The 19,854-nt window shown below is 42.7% G+C and overlaps 1 protein-coding gene and 1 pseudogene across 1 annotated transcript; one reads left to right on the plus strand and one right to left on the minus strand.

The window, feature by feature from the left end:
- Window positions 1-365: 365 nt before the first annotated feature.
- On the plus strand, window positions 366-8,915 carry LOC113590760. Its single transcript, XM_027031054.2, has 9 exons — window positions 366-441; window positions 3,389-3,421; window positions 3,670-3,984; window positions 5,699-6,013; window positions 6,087-6,371; window positions 7,444-7,731; window positions 7,813-8,136; window positions 8,216-8,347; window positions 8,524-8,915. The coding sequence occupies exons 1-9, from the start codon at window positions 411-413 to the stop codon at window positions 8,733-8,735; spliced, it is 1,935 nt and encodes a 644-aa protein (XP_026886855.2). The 5' UTR covers window positions 366-410; the 3' UTR covers window positions 8,736-8,915.
- A 543-nt stretch (window positions 8,916-9,458) lies between these two features.
- LOC118241526 lies at window positions 9,459-11,377 on the minus strand (annotated as a pseudogene).
- Window positions 11,378-19,854: the final 8,477 nt, after the last annotated feature.

Genomic DNA, 19,854 nt, shown 5'->3' on the forward strand with positions numbered 1-19,854 from the left:
AAAGGATTATGCTATAACCCTAAGTCAGTTCTGACTATCATGTTTATATGTGCAGTTTTTACATAATTTTTTGAATGCTTTTATCCAGAAAAAGTTAAAGATGTGCTATGTACTTGGGAATAATTTATCCTCAATGATGGTGCATCTAAATAAGAGAAATTATAAGTCAGTGTTGACTAATCATAAAATAACAAAAATACCACTTCATATGTAAATATTTTTCAATAAAAAAAGGCTAATGCACATTTCAGCAATTTCAGGTTTTTTCAAAACAGGAAAGAGTACAAGAGGAATCGAAACTGCCTGGGCAGGGCTTAAAGTATGAAAGGCCCAGCTGCAGAATTTCAGCAGTGTTCCCTGTCTGAACACAGAAGCAGCTCACGACTTTCACCTACGACCCCAAGAACAAGATGTTGAGCCCTCATCTCACGTTAATGTTTGGTAAATTCAGTTTTAACATTTTGTATTCTATTTTTGTAATTTTTAAATTTTTTTATAGTCATACTGGAATTGTAGGTCAGTCATAAAGTAGAAGTAGTAGCAGTAATAGCATTAGTAGTAGCAGTAATAGTATTTAGAAGATACCTGCATTTTGAATTATTGATGAAACAAGCATGTAACAATGGAAAGTTACATGGTATTAACATCTTATATTATCTTGTAAGTGTATATTTGGATTCTGTCATTTACTAATTACTGTTCTTCATTCTTTAGCTGTTTGTTAATGGTTTGCCTCAGATCATGGCTCTGCTTTTGGTACAGTATGTTTAGTATTGATGTTGGCAGTGATATTCATACACTCGTACCAGCTCAACCACATTCCTATTTAAAACATATACACTAATTACATATAGTTGCCTTATGTAGATAATTATTATTTATCCAAGGTTGTTTGTAGGCCAAATAAATTTTAGGACAGGGTGCTAATGAATCCAAGCTGTGATTCATCACATTAAAAGGTGACAACATTATTATTAAATTATTCTGCCATGAAGAGTCAGTGTTTACATAGAACAGAATGAGGTCGAAATTGTATAATCTGTCATATGAAGTGCAAACGTATGATGTGTGTGAATACGGTGAGGTACATTGTCCATAAGGCTGTGGAAAGGCTAGGAGCAGCACAAAACTCAGCCCCCCCAACCACGTCACTACCACAGCAGTAGAAAAGCTGTGTTGATCTGAACACTAGGGAGTGTTCACATAGACCTGGACACTGGGGAGTATTCACACAGAGCTGAACACTGGGAAGTGTTCACACAGACCTGGACACTGGGGAGTGTTCACACAGACCTGGACACTGGGGAGTATTCACAAAGAGCTGAACACTGGGGAGTGTTCACACAGACCTGGACACTGGGGAGTGTTCACACAGACCTGGACACTGGGGAGTGTTCACACAGAGCTGGAGACTGGGGAGTGTTCACACAGACCTGGACACTGGGGGAGTGTTCACACAGAGCTGGAGACTGCAGCGTGTTATTTCAACCTACAAAATAAATAGCCCCAAAAGTTTTGAAAATTCCCCCAAATAAAAGGTGATTATTAAATTCCTGCATCTATAGTTAGTTATACTCAATGAACAGCAAATTACTATGTCAGTGAATCGATATAACTGTAATGCCTCCTTGAAGGCACCCTAATAAAATGATAACTTAGGGGGAGCACATCTCAGAAATAATGTGTTAGCATAATCTAATAAGTTAGCGCGATGCCTCCAAAAGTGTGTCTAATAATATTACGTTGATAGTAATAACTCCTTTTAAACCCTAAGTGGTTAAAGACCTGAACAATACACAGGTGTCACGGAACGCTCGCCTCCCGAGGGTCCCGGGGTTTGGCCCACCACATGAAGTGGGAGGATATTTGTTTGTAACCATACCTGCACACACCCGCCCCTTGTCTTATCTTTATGTATATAAACCAGTGTCCTTGTGTGTAGGGTGTTGGTCAGTGTTGATGTAGTGTCGTCATTGTTCAAGGTAGCCGTGTTCAGGCCTCAGTTGTAAATAATCAATTGAATAAACAATTAAATTAATAAATGAAAAACTAGATAATAAATTGTCAACACAATAAATGCAACAATGAAACTAAGCTTGGCTATGTACATCTTAGGTGTTCACAAGTGTTGGTATCATCCGTCTTTGGGGCCCAAGCATTGGTGAACATTTGTAGAACACTGAATAGATTTTACACGAAACATGGAGCCAGTTGGTCCAATACTCACGAGTCCGTGATGCATATGGAGATGAGCCATAGCATCTGAGGCAGCACATATGCACATCTCCTGTCACTTCACACATGTGGATCATTAATTTTTCCAAAATTTCCCAAATATTAAGTACATTTTAAATAGAAAAATAAAGATGCAGACTTGAGGATTAATTAAAGAGAACAGCAGGGCCGTGTTTATTTTGTTGTTCAGTATAATACACAAACGAGCTGTAGTCCGGAATACGTCTGACAGTCCCAAGAGGGCAAGATCTTTATACATGCTTATCAACCACTTTCTTTTTTTTTTTACATAGTACTTTTCAGTGTTTCCACCATTAAGTCCAAATCATGCATTATTTAACATGAAATTTATATACAATACTTATACTAGTTGGAGTTTGGTACCATTATCTCCAACAGTGAACTGTTTTATTTTTTAAAAAGCTGATCTCAATCAAACCACCTGGTGTCCATCCTGATAATAATGTTTGTTCCAGTGCCAAGCCAGGATGTCCTGGCCTTAGACCAAGGCCTTTGACTGAAACCTCTGAAGGCCTGACACAGAGACCTTACACTGAGGTCTACAGAGGCCTGTTTGTAAATAAACCCAGTTTATTTTGGACCATTTGCATTTTTCTGCTTATAATATCATTTTATTACCTCATACACAACACAAATGCAATGAGTTTTGTTGGGACACTAGTCCTCCTAGTCCATCTACACAAACAGTGGTGTGGAGAATCAAATCCTCTTTTGTAGGTAGAAGTAGCTGGTGTTAGTTCATTGGGGTAGCATGTAGTTTCCACTAGCTTTTAAACTCAGTGATGCTAACTCGCTTCACGGAAAGAAAAACAACAACAACGCACATAGTGGAGAGAAGGCTATAGTTTCATGCTAACAAACAATGGCAGACTTGAAACACTCAATGTTACTCAATGTCACTCAACCCTAGCAGTCATCTGATTGCCCAACTTGCTCCAAGGCTGGCAGTTCCAACCAAAAAACTGGTGCAAAAACAGAAAAGGATGCTGGGAAGCAGAGTATTTAACACTCATATTTAACCCAACAATAATTTAAAATATAAACATAATAAACAATATGGGGTCCCCCCCTTTTTATGGTCTCTACGTCACTTATTATGTGTTTGGATTAATGACAAATCTGTTTGTTTCAGTATCCAGTGTTCTTAGTGCTTCCTTGCTGGCTGGTAAGTGGTTTTTTTTTCAGTAGTGAAACTGCATTTGGTATGAAACAAATACCATGGAAAACCGATTACTAAGCATTTAGTTCCTTCTTATATATTGCATGTAATTTAAATTCAAACTTATTTTCCTGAAATGTATTGCATTAAAAGTGTGACACAGAAAGCAAGACTTTGTTCAAGTGTGTAGAAATGTACCAAGTTGGTTAGAACGCTTGTGTTTGATAAAGTGCATGATTCTCCTTTCCTGACAGATGGCGCTAATATAAGACTCATCGGAGGCAGTAATACCTGCTGTGGTAGAGTGGAGATCTACCGTAATGGCCAGTGGGGAACCGTGTGTGATGATGACTGGGACATGAAGGATGCAGAGGTGGTGTGCAGACAGCTGGGATGTGGCCGAGTTCTCAGTGCCCCTACCAATGCCCACTTTGGTCAGGGAAGTGGCCCGATATTTCTGGATGATGTTAAATGTTCTGGAAGTGAAAGGTCCCTCACACAGTGCTCTCATCCTGGATTTGGAAAACACAACTGTGGTCATGGAGAAGATGCTGGTGTTACATGTTCAGGTATGGAGAAACGTTTGTAGGTTAGAAAACAAATACAACATCCAGTGATACTGATACTGAAGGAACTCCATTAAAAAAATAATTTGGCCACCACCTTAAAGGAACAATATGTAATATAAGTATTGAACTAAATCATAAAATGATCATGCTATGTCATCAGATTTTAAGGAAACATTGTTAAGTTGAAATACAGGTTTCTCCAACAACGGTGCTACAGCCAGTGCATGCTCTTTTGTAATTGCCATTCTGGAGCAAAAAGTCTGTTTGTGTTTTGGGTTGTGATATTGCACACATCCCATTAGCATTTCAACATTCTGAGATGCCAGATATGAAACATATTGGCTGTTAAACAAAGTGTGCAATCAAACAGAGTGATTAGATTCTATCTGACATAAAGCCTTGGCATACTTCTAAAAAGCCCAGTGACCAGAGACGTAAAGTAAATGCTGGCAAAACAATTGAAAGATTGGAGACAGCTAAGAGCCTAGAAGGACATTAAAAGATGGATGGAGAGTTGACTAACACTAATTTTCTCCTGAATAATTAAGCATTTAGCTTAGCTAACATTAAATAATTTATCATGGCTACTAGTAGAGTTGGTCGTTTTACATAATTTCAACATTCAAGCATTCACATTCATTTTCTGTGGTCCATGTTCAGCTGTTATCAAGGCAGCAAGTATTTGAGACACAGCCGGTGAAGTGATCCTGATTAAAAGTTTGCATGATCTGTTAAATTTATCAGTGTGTTATCAGGACCTGGAAAATAGAAATTCTAAATCCAGTGTGTATTTTCAGAGCAAAGTTCTTTTGTTCTCAGGGTAACAGGCTTAGCATTGAAAACCTTACATAGTGAGCCATAAACATAGCTAGTTAACACTAACAGAGTTCTAAAAACTCCACACGAGCAGGTTTGTAGTTCGCAAACAATAAAAATATTGCAAGTGTAAAAACCTTGCAATGCTCTTCTTATGGGTCCTTCGTGTAACTTAAATGTCATCAACCTGGCAATTCGCACAAGCAATGTGTTTGGAGGGGAGGGGACAGACAACACTAGTATTTTAAATTTGGACTGCTGTGCCCATTTTAAACACTTGATGTGAATATGACATATTGGTCCTTTAATGGATTTCATGTTTTGGAAGATTTTATTTCATGTAACTCATTAGAGTTGTCTTCATTCAGGCCCATGCAACTGCACCAAAAAGACTATCAATCTATCAGTCAGCTGATCAATCAATATAATAAACAACATAAAAGAAAAATAAACTCAATTTTAAGGTGCTTTATTTGTGACTGAATGTTTAAGCATTTGCTGATTAACACACATCATTCAGTTGTGTGTATAGCACCAGTAGATAAGGGTGATCTTAATTTTTTCATATTATTCCAGAGACACTTTGTGCCTGTCTTCCCATGTGTTCATGCACTGTGTGTTTAAATGGGGGAAACCCGTGCATATATCCTGCCAGGATCAATTATTCAGTGGAGACTTCATATCTCAGTTTCGATATCAAGTAGCATCAAGTATTTGTATTTTGAATTAAACATGTACAACTGTAAAGCACATTTTATGTATTAGGAATGTTTAGTTTTGTTGAAGCTTTCTGTAAATCCAAATGGTTTTACACTGACTGACACTTGTGAACAAAATTTCACTTCACTACATTGTTAGTTAGTAGATCTTAAGTCTCTGTTTTTATATAATAACTCAGGGAGCATTGAGATCAGACTGGTGAACGGTAAGACACGCTGCTGTGGTAGAGTGGAGCTCTACCATAATGGCCAGTGGGGAACCGTGTGTGATGATCACTGGGACATGAAGGACGCAGAGGTGGTGTGCAGACAGCTGAGATGTGGTCGAGCTCTCCGGGCCCCTGCCAGTGCCCACTTTGGTCAGGGACAAGAACCAACATGGCTGGATGATGTTCAGTGTTCTGGAACTGAGAAATATATAAGTCAGTGTTCACATGGAGGATTTGGGAAGGAGGACTGTGGACATGATGAAGATGCTGGAGTTATATGCTCAGGTAAGTGGATGTTTTTGTAGCAGTAAATTTTGTAAATAAAACCATTTATAAAACAACTTAACTTGTTTAACAGGTGACTTGAGGAGTCCTAAACTCTTCCAAGTCTCATCCCACTCTGCTTTCTCACCTGGAGAGACCATTCAGTTCAGATGCACCACACCCAACCCAACCTGCATCTCCACAGAGTTCAGACTGTATAGAAATGGGACACTGATAACTACCCAAACAGCTGAATACACTGCAACATTTACTTTGACTGTGGATGCCTCCCATCAGGGCCAGTACAGCTGTGGTTACTCATACCAGGGAAATGGCATCATCACCTCACCTACTAGCAGCTCCACTGGTATTACTGTGGGTAAGTGTGTTTACACTTAAACATTTAATTGTAGTAATGTTAAATAGTGTGAACAATATTTCTAAAACACCAGTGTATATAGTGAAGAAAGCATTTCTTTGTGAGATATTAAGCATGTTCCAGGCAAATGGGTAAAGGACACTTCTCAGCACAGCTTGGAAATCTTTAATGGTATTTATCATTTTAATGAAAAACTAAATTGTTTAGTTCATATCATCAAAATTATGTTTTGTCATTCTTACTTTTTCATATAAAATGCTAAACATCCATTCCAAAGTTGGGGGATTTTAATAAAGTTTTGAAATTAACATTTCCACAATGTCACGATTAGTCCCTCCCAGTTTCCGTGCGCCGTGTTTTCCCATCTTGTGTGTTTTAGTTCCATGCCATAGTTTTGTTTTCTCCGCCCCTCATTTGATTTTCCACACCTGTCCCTTGTTTCTACCTTGTTTAGCTCATGTTTTTAAACTCTGCCTTGTGCCTTTGGTCTTGGCTGTTCATTGCATTTATGTGCATGTGTTTGGTGAATGTTTTTGAAAGCCCATATATGCATGTACTTAAGTTTGTACTCCGTGCCTTTGTGTTTCCTAGCCTTTGTTATAACCTGCTTCTCCTGTTTACCTTTGTGTGTTTTTGTTTGTTTGTAATGTATCCTCGCACTCTCCATGTTGGCTCTATGACTGCTATAACGATTACAACTCTGGATTGGCCCCTAATAAATCTCGCTCTTCTCCGCACGTGCGTGCGCCTCCTTACCGCTCACCATTACATACGTCATGTTTCTTCACTCTTTTTTATTTTCTCACAGTTTGGTCATAGACAACTCCCACACACTAGCCAGGTCTCTCAGTACTGAACAATATCAACCAATGTTGAGGGTGAGGTGCTTCCTCCTGTGAATGTGAATCCAACTACTTCCTGTTTAGTGAACTGCACTTGAGCTACATCATATGACAGCTCAACACAGTCGGAGCAGAGTGATAATTGTTCAGTTATGGTCGTGTGAACTTTGCATTTGTATGAAATGAAAATATATCCCTCAGAGCAAATGACCAAAATCTTCCTTTTACAGTTGCTATTCCCATTCCACAAATCTCTCTCAGTCCCACCAATAAAGTCATATGGGGAAAGAATGTTGACATCACCTGCTCCATAGAAACTCAGTACAGAGGTGGAACCTTCACTCTGCTGAAGCACTCTGGGCCATTTAGACAGATAAAGAATGGAACCTCTGTCACCTTCACTTTCCCTAAAGTGGACTTTGTTCATGAGGGGTCTTACTACTGCCAGTACCAGACAAGAGTTTCCATGCAGGATTTCACATCTCCAAAGTCTACTTCTGTTGGTTTCTCTGTTCTGGGTAAGGTGTTTTGTTTGCAGTTTTTATAGTCAGATTTCTGATTTTAGTTTGCAGCTTTTTAAATGATTTCTTGTTTTCCAGTGATTCTGCAAAAGCCCAGTATCTTCTTCAATTCTCCTGATGGAAGTTTCCACCAGGGCCCTCTGAGGTTAGAGGTGACCAGGGGTCACAGCTTCTCCATCATCTGCTCCACGGAACCTCAGTATCCAGGAGGCTCCTTCCACTTGGAGTTCAGTGGATCCAACATCAGCAGGACTCAGTCAGCTGATAACCACTCAACCACCTTCATCTTTCCTGTGGCAGATTTTATCCATCAGGGAAACTACAACTGTTTTTATGAAGTAGACGTGTCCAGTCACACTTTTAAATCCAACAGCACAGAACTCTTGGTTTTTACTATAAGAGGTAAAGTAAGGTGCAGTAGTTTTGCCTGTTGATGGTGTGTTTGTTCTAGTTGAAATGTTAATGATCATTTCTCATTCAGCATCATTGGCTCCCTTCATTGGTTCTGGAGTCACAGCTGCTCTGCTGATCATATTAGTGCCCGTCAGCATTTACTTCATAAAGAGACGCAAAGAACAAAACCAGACTGATTGGAAGATGGAGCACAGACAGTGTGAGTACTTTCAGTTGAATTTATTTGTGCACGCAAGAACATTCATAAAATGATCTTTTGTTATCATGTTCATTGACATTAGTATTGACTTAACCTCCAAATATGGTGTAAAGAAATTAGCTTAACAAGTTTTATTTGTCATCATCCAGTAAATGTTTTTAATTCTCACTCTGTAGGTGCCAAAAACACATATGAAATTACCAGGGTGAATGAGATGGATGATGATGATATTTATGAAAATGCAGAAACCATTTTCCAACAGCAAGAGGATTTGGATGACTCTGCTGATGACTATGTCAATGTAGACTCTGATGATGACTACACCAATGTGCAAATAAAGGCAGCTGATAATGACTACGAAGACATTTATACAAACTGTTCAGTGTAGTTGGGCAAACTGAGCAGTTTTAATGCTCTAATGAGAAGAGTCCATGAAAAAAGAAAGAATGCTAAAAAATGCTTTCCATCTAAAGATGGCAGGGTTTTTATGTAAGAAAAATAAACAGACAAATCATGCCAGAGTTTTTAATCTTTTAATGACAATGTAAAATAATCAGAAATGTTGTAGTAAAAAAACAATTAAACATTTACAATAACCCTGTTGCATAAGTGTAAACACACTTTTATAATTGGAGATCAATCACTTACATTCAATGTCATGTGAAATAGTAGTATACACCTGCCAATAGTTAGTTTACATCTGCCCTCTCTGATAAACCACAAATAAATTTCAGATGTTCCTGTAGGAACTCCTACTGCAAAACCCCAGGGCCACAAAGAGCTTATGGGAATGGGATCTTACTGTTGAATGGGATGGAAAAGGGATCTTACTGTTGAATGGGATCTTCTTTTTAAAATGTATTGGAGAGGGATTCACAAGAATTTCAAAGCTTATATATATATTTTTTTTTTTCTTTTTTTTTTTTTCTGTAGCCAGAATTGAAGCATTATTTAAGGTGGAGTGAATCATGAATAGCTTCAAGTATGGCTTTTCCACAAAACATTGTGGCGTCTGCTAGAAGAATGTGACTTGTCTACATGACAACAACCCAAAGTTTACATGCAAATAAACAAAGAAAAGACACACTGAGCAGACAGTAATGAGCTTATGAACATGACAGGCTGCCCAACAGTGGTGACTTGGCAGTGGTGGGGCTTGAACTGGCAACCTTCTGATTAGTTGCTTTCAAGCTAGAATATTTATTAATTATGGCAACTTCTCTGAAGAGACTGAAGATCTGCGCTGAAGATCTGGGTCTGCTTGGTGGGGATGGTGGTGTTGCCATTGATGAGAGCGGTCATGACTCCACCTGCGGTCTCAATGCCCAGAGACAGCGGGGCCACATCCAGCAGCAGCAGGTCCTGGACATTTCCAGATGTGTCGCCCATTAAGATGGCAGCCTGAACTGCGGCACCGCAAGCCACTGCCTCATCTGGATTGATCCTTTTGTTCAACTCTTTGCCGTTGAAGAAATCCTGCAAAAGTTTCTGGATTTTGGGGATTCTCGTAGAACCTCCAACCAAAACAATGTCATGGATCTGGGATTTGTCCATTTTGGCATCTCTAAGGGCTTTCTCCACAGGATTCAGTGTTCCCCTGAACAGGTCAGAGCACAGCTCCTCAAAACGTGCTCTGGTAACAGAAGTGTAGAAGTCAATGCCCTCATACAGGGAGTCGATCTCGATGCTTGCCTGAGAGCTGGAGGACAGGGTTCTCTTGGCCCTCTCACAGGCTGTGCGCAATCTCCCCAGTGCATGCTTGTTCTGGCTGATGTCCTTCTTGCACTTCCTCTTAAACTCCTCCACAAAATGGTTGACCAGGCAGTTGTCAAAGTCCTCCCCACCCAGGTGTGTGTCTCCTGCTGTTGCTTTCACCTCAAAGATGCCATCTTCAATAGTCAGGATGGACACATCGAACGTACCCCCTCCTAAGTCAAAGATCAGCACATTGCGCTCTCCCTGCTTGCCTTTGTCCAGGCCGTAGGCGATCGCTGCAGCTGTGGGCTCATTGATTATCCTTAGGACGTTCAGCCCAGCAATCACACCAGCAAATTTGGTTGCTTGCCTCTGAGAGTCATTGAAGTAGGCAGGTACAGTAATAACAGCGTTGGTTACCTTCTGACCAAGGTAGGCCTCTGCAGTTTCCTTCATTTTCACCAGGACCATGGAGGAGATCTCTTCAGGGTAAAAGGACTTCTTCTCTCCTTTGTACTCAACTTGAATCTTTGGCCTGCTTCCATCACTGATGACTTGGAAGGGCCAGTACTTCATGTCAGACTGCACGACCGGATCGTCGAACTTCCGGCCAATCAGCCTCTTGGAATCAAACACTGTGTTGTTTGGGTTTATGGCCACTTGATTCTTCGCAGCATCTCCAATAAGCCTCTCTGTGTCTGTGAAGGCCACTTAGCTGGGTGTGGTCCTGTTGCCCTGGTCATTAGCAATGATCTCCACTTTTCCATGCTGAAACACCCCCACACATGAGTAAGTGGTGCCCAGGTCAATCCCAATAGCAACTCCTTTAGCAGATGACATGTTGCTTGTAGTCGCGTATCTAAAGTTACACATATGAAAATTATGCTCTAAATTAAGACACATGCAGTTAAAACAGTAATTACAACACAGCAAAAGTAACTAAAGTAACAGCAATAATAATAATAATAATAATAATAATAATAATACCATAAAGATTTAAGTGTCTAATTGTAGATAACATAGGCGCTGTGCTTTAATACAGCCTGCAATATGATCCAAACCCTTCAAATACAAAATCGAAGCAGAACTGCACACATGCTTCTTTTATCTTGGTAATAATAAGGTTGATACACGAAGCGTAGCTTTGCAGAATAATCTTATAGTTTGAGGATTTATTTTCATTCGCTAGTTAATTAATATCAGTAGACTATTGGCAGAGACCATAGAAAGAAAGAAAGTTAAACGCACTTACATTTATCAGGATTCGGAATGATCTAAAGTTGGTGCCCTGTTAAAGCCGCTGGTTTACTCCTCCTCGCTCGTGCGTTAGTTACCGAACGCTGTGTCTTCCACGAGCTGCCGCTCGCGCTTTATATTCAAGCAGGTAACGCCCCCGTTCACCTCGCGACAGTTCTAGAGGTTTCTCCATTGCGCGAGCTCACCAACCGCGAGTCAGCCAGCGACGCCGCCAGTCCAACCGTAGACTACTGATGTCTCTGAGACCGAATTAGTCCGTAGAAATGAAACAAAGATCCAGGATGGTCTGAAAGGGGACAATACCAACAAATAACCAAACAAGTTGGAAAATGGGAAAGCGGAACCACATAGGCTATGTAAATGACTATAAATAAATGTTTTACTTTATCATAAAATTACTTCAGTCATTCCGGGCCAACGTAACGTTTCCTATTTCCCCACATTTAAGGACTGCTGTATATGTTATATTGTTCAATAAATCTGTATACAAAAGGTATTCATTAAACGTGTTTTTACTTAGATTAGTTTCAGTAGGACATTCGAGTAAAAGCAACAGAAAAAACGTGGTCCGTCCAGAACTTTCCCCCGCTGTGGTCTTGCGTCAGTGGTGGGCGTGGCCGCATCAGCTTGCTTTATTCTAATTGGTCTGATTCGCACGAGCGTTGGAGAAACAACGAGAAATGTCAGGAAGTGAAGGGAGAGCGGTGTGGCCGGGAAGTTCATAAAATCAGAGGATTAATAAAACTGCGAGAGGGAACATGTGGATGCAGTGATCGAATACTCTGGGTCATTAGAGAGGGAAACACATTCACATGGCAAGCAGGAGACAAAACAAAGACACGTGGCCATGGCAACGCGAAGGGTTGGTCTTCAGCCCGCCCTTCACCATGGCCCGCCACTCCCTACGCTGAAGATGGAAATCACTGGACTGTATAAATTCTTATTGATAAATATTTATTATTCAGTACAGACACTACCTGAGATTTTCAGATCATTCCAAGGGGTTCCTACTTTTGCTAGGCCACATGCGCTTGAATACCTGACATACGGAACTGTTATGAGTTGCTCATAACAGAAAGAGGAAGAATGAAAAGCAATTTTGCTTTTTGATTTTAAAGAAGCGAAACTATCCCTTAGCTTATTTTGACTCAGTAATATGCCATAATTACATATGTGAATTCGTCAAAGACGAATTATTTGGGTTTCTATGTGCTTATATAGTTGATATGCTCTGTACTTGTGAGGTAGACGGTGGGCAGTTTATCTCGTATGCTGATCCCGCTCTCGTTTTGGAACGGGAACAAGGCCCCTGAACGTCACTAACTTTGTGGACCTGGTGAGGAAAACAAATACTAATTGTGACTTTTTTCATTCCCAATTTTTGGGGAAAAAAGACCTAAAACACTGGCATACACCTACATGATCTTACCTGACCTCACTAACGAAACCTTTTCTCCTAAGGGGATTTGGCACGAAATGACCCAAAGTTACCTGCCTCAGATGTTGAAGGCTGCTCATTGTCCTCCTCGGGACTGCTTAGATATACATCTTCCGTCTCATGGAGCATGCCAGCATCTTACATATCTATGGCGTTAACCTTTACTGAATTCCTCAAAGAAATCAGAATTTCACATTAAGTAGCTTAGCTATTTCTTACCTATAACTAGGTTAGCTAGTTAGCAGTAGCTAGATATCAACACCGTCAGACGTGTCAGTTATCGGTTTTACAGCATTTGTCATGAACATATCAGAGAGTGTTGATGCTGATCCTGATACCGTTAGTGAGGGTAAGTAGCTAACATTAGCTATGTTTGGTAAGTTGATGTTTAGCCAAACAGTAGCAAGCTAGCTAACTGAACTGTCTGGTACGTGTCATGAGATTGATGATGTGTCCTTAGGTAGCAGATCTTGACACCGGTTGAGGAATCAAAGCCGATTTTGTTTAGTGTGTTCCACTAGTCAGATAACTAGCTAGCTAACTAAATGGATGAGGAAAGCAGTAATTTGTGTGAGGGAGTGTTGTTGGTTATGTGAACATTACTGATTATATTTGAGTAAACTCAACCCTTTACCTCTCTCTCTCTGTGTGTGTGTGTGTGTGTGTGTGTGGGCTACTGGGACTGTGTAATAACTTTGCCTACGTGGTTATGCTGAGTGCTGCCCAAGACATTTTAAAACAACAGGAATCTCAGAACACAACAGTGCGTGCAAATTATAGGTCTGTATATGCTTGTCTGCCTGTATTACAGTGTGCCTAGTTGCCTGCAGAAAAATGATCTTGTCACACAATTACAATAAATAATTTAATTTGCCAGAATAAAATTAATAAATGGCATCTAAAATTTCTCATACTGAATGCCTACCTCAGTGTGGCTATCTGTACAGGAAATGCACTGAAGCACTTTTGTAAGCTGTTCTGGAAAAGAGCCATCTGATAAATGCCATAAATGCTGATGAAGTTGCCTGGTAGCAGAGGGTACATGCTGAGTTGGCTGAGTGTGTTGCCCTGTGTATTTTGTAGACTCCAGCACCAGGTCTGCAGCAAACAAAGAGTGGAAACAGCAGCAACTCGAGTCGCTATGACTGCAACCCTGTGTCAACTGCAGTAAGTCTCTCGCATGCACAGAAACGAATGATGCATCCTGTATGTGTCCCATACCCTGATAGTTTTATCAACACACTGTCATTACATGTGCTAGTTATTTTTCTTTTTTTGAACTGTGCCATGATGCAAGTTAATTGGCTTATTGTAAAGATGTGTTGGTATGCTTACAGACCTATTATTGTGTCTGTTCTGTCATATGCTATAATTCTTCTCTCTGTCTTCAGGCGGTCCTTCTGGCTGACATCATACCCACTCTACTAATCAAGCTAACAGCACTGTGTTTCTTACAAAAATGGTTTATGGGTACTGGCTACAAATATGTAGTATGAAAGGTCACAGTTTGAATTAGGAACACAAGTCTGACTGCCTAACATCAGTACCAGGGTGTAGATTTTCAGGGCCAAAAATGGGCCAAAAAAGATTTAACTGACTCTGAAAAGTCAAAAATTTGTTTTTTGTGCAAAAAGTGTTTCAGAGGGATGTAGCACTCTTAAAATTGCTAAGCTGTTGGGGCGTGATCACAGAACCCTCAAAGGTTTTGTTGCAAATAGTCAACAGGGTCGCAAGAAACGTGTTGAGAAAAAAAGACGGAAATTAACTGCCAAAGATTTGAGAAGAATCAAAAGTGCAGCGACCAGGAACCAATTATCCTCCAGTGCTGTCATATTCCAGAACTGCAACCTATCTGGAGTGCCCAGAAGTACAAGGTGTTCAGTACTCAGAGATATGGCCAAAGTAAGGAAGGCTGAAACCTGACCACCACTGAACAAGACATATAAGGTGAAATGTTCTTGTCATCACTGACAACCAGTTCTTGTCATCACTGACACATTTAAGAAGGCTAAATTAAAAGTCGTGGTGTTGTTCCAAATGCATAACTGCTTCCATACAGCAGAAACCACACATGCACATGCACCCCTGTAACTAGTCATTAGTAAATCATGACTCTTGTAGCACTGAAGAAGCATAAAGGCGGTCAATTAATTAAAAAAACAAACGAACAAAAAAAAAAACCATATATTTAATATGACGTGAGCTTCACATATACTGCTGCTGAGTATATGTGAAGAGAGGCAGGATTGGCGGGTGGGGATTGCCGGGTGGGGCTTGTCATAAATGATTTTGAGCTGTTTCATTCTAAATAGTTTAGAAGAGTGCAGATCTGCAAACTCCATCACAGTTTGGGCATCTGAAAATTACATGGACCATAAATATTTTTTATATTGTAAATCTGTGTAGTTTTATCCATCTTGCAACTTTTATTTCACTGTTTATATTGTACACTCAATTTGATCAGGTTTTATGTTCTATGATTTTATTATCCAGTGCATTACCATTATGTTTGTACTGTTTTTTATCTTGTGTGTACTATTTTGTTCTGAAGTTTTGAAAAGCCCTATACAACTAAAGTTTACTTATTATTATTATTATTATTAATAGTAGTAGTAGTAGTAGTAGTAGTACAATCAAACGGTTTAGTTTAATGGTTTAGTTGGCTTTATTGAAGCTTCATGTTTTAATTCAGGCCACATGATCATAGTGATCTGAGTGTAGTCCTCTTCCTCCTCTTCATCTGTGATGGGCACAGTGATGCCAATCTGTCCATCCTCATCTAATATGGATGAAAGTAGAGGATGGTTGCACAGCATCCATTTTCATTTAGTCAAAGAAATAACCTGATAAGCCTGCCTGCATGGCATTAATGTTACTCTAATGCAGCATATTTACCTGGGGAACAGGACATCCTGCGTGACTGAGCTCAGCGATGGCAGGCTTGGGAGTTCCGCATGCAGGCAGGCAAGGAGGGAGAGAGGCTGGGGAGACAGGCAGGCAGGCAAGGAGGAAGGCTGGGGAGGCAGACAGACAGGCATGCAGGGAAAGAGGGAGGGAGGTAGGAATGGAGGGAAGAAGGCTGCAGAGGCAGGCAGGCATGCAAGCGGGGAGGGAGGGAGGGAGGGAAGCTGGGGAGGCAGGTAGGCAGGAACTGAGGGAGGCCGAGGAGGCACAGAGGGAGGCTAAAGAGGCATACAGGCAAGCAAGCAGGGGGGGGAGTGAGGGAGGCAGGGGAGGAAGGGAGGCCATCAGGGAGAGAGGGAGGGAAGCTGGGGAGGGAGGAAGGCTGGGAGGCAAGCATGTAGGGAGGGAGTGAGAGAGGCTGGGGTGGGAGTGCGGCAGGCAGGGAGGCCAGCAGGGAGAGAGGGAGGGAGACTGGGAAGCTGGCAGGGATAGAGGGAGGAAGGCTAGGGAGGCAGGGGAGGAAGGGAGGCCAGCAGGCAGGCAAGAAGGCAAGCAGCTAGGGAGGGAGTGAGAGAGGCTGGGGTGGGAGTGCGGCAGGCAGGCAGACAGGGTGGGAGGGAAGGCTGGGGTGGTAGGAAGAGAAGGATGCTGGGGATACATGCAGCCAGACAAGCAACATGTGACCCGTACTCCAGGGGAAGGCAGGGAATACATGCGGCTGGACAATTAGAATGGAGACCCAGACTCCGGGTGGAGGCCGGGTATAACCAGAGCTGGACGATTTGAATAGAGACCCAGACTCCAGGGAGAGACTGGGGATACATGCAGCTGGACAAGCAGCATGGAGTCCCAGACTCTGGGTGGAGGCTGGGGATACATACGGCCAGAATGTTTGAATGGAGACCCAGACTCCAAGGAGACCCTGGGGATGCATGCGGCTGGATGAGCAGCATGGAGACCCAGATTCCAGATGGAGGCTGGGGATATATACAGCCAGAGGATTTGAATTGAGACCCAGACTCCTGGTGGAGGCTGGGGACACCCGGAGCTGGAAGATTTGAATAGAGACCCAGACTCCAGGGAGACAGTGTCAATACATGCAACTGGACAAGCAGCATGGAGACTCAGACTCCGGATGGAGCCTGGGGATACATACGGCCAGAGTATTTGAATAGACACCCAGACTCTGGGGAGCCTATGTGGATACATGCGGCCAGACGAGCAGCATGGAGACCCAGACTCCGCGCGGAGGTTCATGATACATGCTGTTCATTTGGCCAAATCTAACCCCAGTCTTCCTCCCTTGCTCTTTCCCTACCCTCCCTCCCTCACTGCCTGCCTTTCTCCTTCACTCCCCAGCTCCCCTCCCTCCTTGCCTATCTGTCTGCATGCCTGCCTCCCCATACTTCCTCCCTCCCTCCCTTCCTGTCTCCTGCCTCCTTCCCTCCCTTTCTTTCTCTCTGCCTGCCTCCCTCCCTGCCTGCCTGACACAGTGAAGCATTCACCCTTGCCACGCTCACTCTCCATCGTTACGCAGAAAACATGAGACGAAGCTTTCAGCTGGGGGCTGACGATGAGTCTTGAAGCTGGCTGGAGCAACAGTCTGTCCATCCTTGTCTAAAATGGATGAAAGTAGAGGATGTTTGCACAATGTTTATTTTCATTTAGTCAGAGAAATAACTTGATAAGCCTGCCTACATTGTGTTAATGTTACTCTAATGCAGCATATTTACCTGGGGAACGGGACGTCCTGCGTGACTGAGCTCAGCGATGGCAGGCTTGGGAGGTCCGCAACCAGGCAGGCAAGGAGGGAGAGAGGCTGGGCAGACAGGCAGGCAGGGAAGGAGGAAGGCGGGTGAGGCAGGCAGGCATGCATGCATGCATGGAGGGAGGGAGGGAGGCTGGGGAGGCAAGCAGGCAGGCAGGCAGGAAGTAAGTAAGGAAGGCCGAGGAGGCAGGGCAAGAGGGAGGGACGCAAGCAAGCAGGGATGGAGTGAGGGAGGCTAGGGACGAAGAGAGGCCAGCAGCGAGAGAGGGAGGGAGGCTGGGGACGCAAGCAGGCAGGCAAGAAGGCAAGCAGGTAGGGAGGGAGTGAGAGAGGCTGGGGCGGGAGTGAGGCAGGCAGGCAGACAGGGTGGGAGGGAAGGCTGGGGTGGTAGGAAGAGAGGGAGGCTGGGGATACATGCAGCCAGAGAAGCAACATGTGACCTATACTCCAGCGGATGGCTGGGAATACATGCGGCCAGACAATTGGAATGGAAACCCAGACTCCAGGGAGAGGCTGTGGATACATACAGCCAGAGGATTGGAATGGAGACCCAGACTCCAGGGAGACCCTGGTGATGCATGCGGCTGGATGAGCAGCATGGAGACGCAGACTCCAGATGGAGGCTGGGGATACATACAGCCAGAGGATTTGAATGGAGACCCAGACTCCTGGTGGAGGCTGGGGACACCTGGAGCTGGAAGATTTGAATAGAGACCCAGACTCCAGGGAGACAGTGTCAATACATGTGACTGGACAAGTAGCATGGAGACCCAGACTCCGCGCGGAGGTTCATGATACATGCTGTTCATCTGGCCACATCTAACCCCAGTCTACCTCCCTTCCTCTTTCCCCACCCTCCCTCCCTCACTGCCTGCCTGCCTTTCTCCTTCACTCCCCAGCTCCCCTCCCTCCTTGCCTATCTGTCTGAATACCTGCCTCCCCATCCTTCCTCCCTCCCTCCATCCCTCCCTTCTTCCCTGTCTGCCTGCCTCCTTAGACTCCCTCCCTCATTTTCTGCCTGCCTCCCTCCCTGTCTGCCTGCCTGGCACATTGATGTGTTCGCCCTTGCCGCACGCTCACTCCCCGTTGTTGTGCAGCAAACATGAGACGGAGCTTTCAGCTTGGGGCTGACGATAAGTTTTGAAGCTGGCTGGAGCAACAGTCTGTCCATCTTCGTCTAATATGGATGAAAGTAAAGGATGTTTGACCCACTGTCAGAAAAGCATTGCTAAAAACAAGTGTTTATCTCGGCGTCGTATAATTGTGATGGATTGGACAATTTGGAACTGGTTCCCGATTCCCGTCACTTTGCTTCATGATTGAAAACGTTGATTGTGTGTTGAAAACAGATGGGGTTTTTTATATAAGTGGCTGTGAATAGATTTGCTTTTGCTATTAAAGTGTGTTCTTCCTAACATCATACCTTCTCAGATTCACTATTAATTTGAGTTGTCTCTTGTTTATAGTCTCAGACTGCTACTTATGTATCTTACACAAAATTGAATGTTTCCCATTGCAAAGCCAAGATTATTCTGACATATTAAAGGAAGCGTTATTAAAATGACTTCATTCTGGTTACCATGGTATTAAGACTGGAACGCTTTGAGAATACCAACTCCGGACAGATAAACAGAAAACCTATAGTAGAGATGATGCATAAAATGACTGCTTGATGAAAATAGATATTTACTCTCATGTGCAGGAGAAGCTGCCGCATCTCTCGCCTCCTTCAGTGTCTGCTGCTCCTCCCTCGTCTTCCTCGGCCACTTTCCCGGCGTCCCCTCATCCGCTGCCTTGTGGTGTCCCAGGTGGAAAAGGAATACTCACACTGCGATGTGGGGGGTTGGTGCCGATGTCTACTCTATACGTAAAAGGATGGATTCTGTTTCAACGAAAATCCGTGTCAGTTTAAAACCAGGGTAACATGGTAAACCACAAAGTTAGTTTTCAGCTCATGAGGCACAGCTTTGGAAATACCCGAGACAAATGCCAATAATTACCAATATCTGAGCTGCGTGATTTTATCCCCAACACTTCTTAAAATTGTATTAAGAAAATATAAGTATTTCCTTACAAGCTTGATTTCGCGTCAATTGTAACATATAATTCGATGAAGAAGTTGTTTTGGTCTATAAATCTAATCGCATTATCTTCTTAATGACAATCGGAACACGTTCGCGCTAATATTTTGTTGACACAATGACGAAATAATACACGCTTGTTTCACCAAGACCAGTCGCGATGCACGCGCCCATTTAACAGGCGTAATAATGACCGTTGCTAAGCAACCTGCGCTGCTACGTAGCAAAATTGCTACTCGTACTCACTGTGGCAAGATAGTTCGCTGTTTCCTACTAGATTACCAAGTATAGAGCAAAACAAAACCCACCGACAGTGAAATACATAAATCAATCGAATTACATAGTTCATATAAACCACACTGAC

Source organism: Electrophorus electricus, chromosome 1, assembly GCF_013358815.1.
Source record: "Electrophorus electricus isolate fEleEle1 chromosome 1, fEleEle1.pri, whole genome shotgun sequence".
Lineage (NCBI taxonomy): Eukaryota > Metazoa > Chordata > Actinopteri > Gymnotiformes > Gymnotidae > Electrophorus > Electrophorus electricus.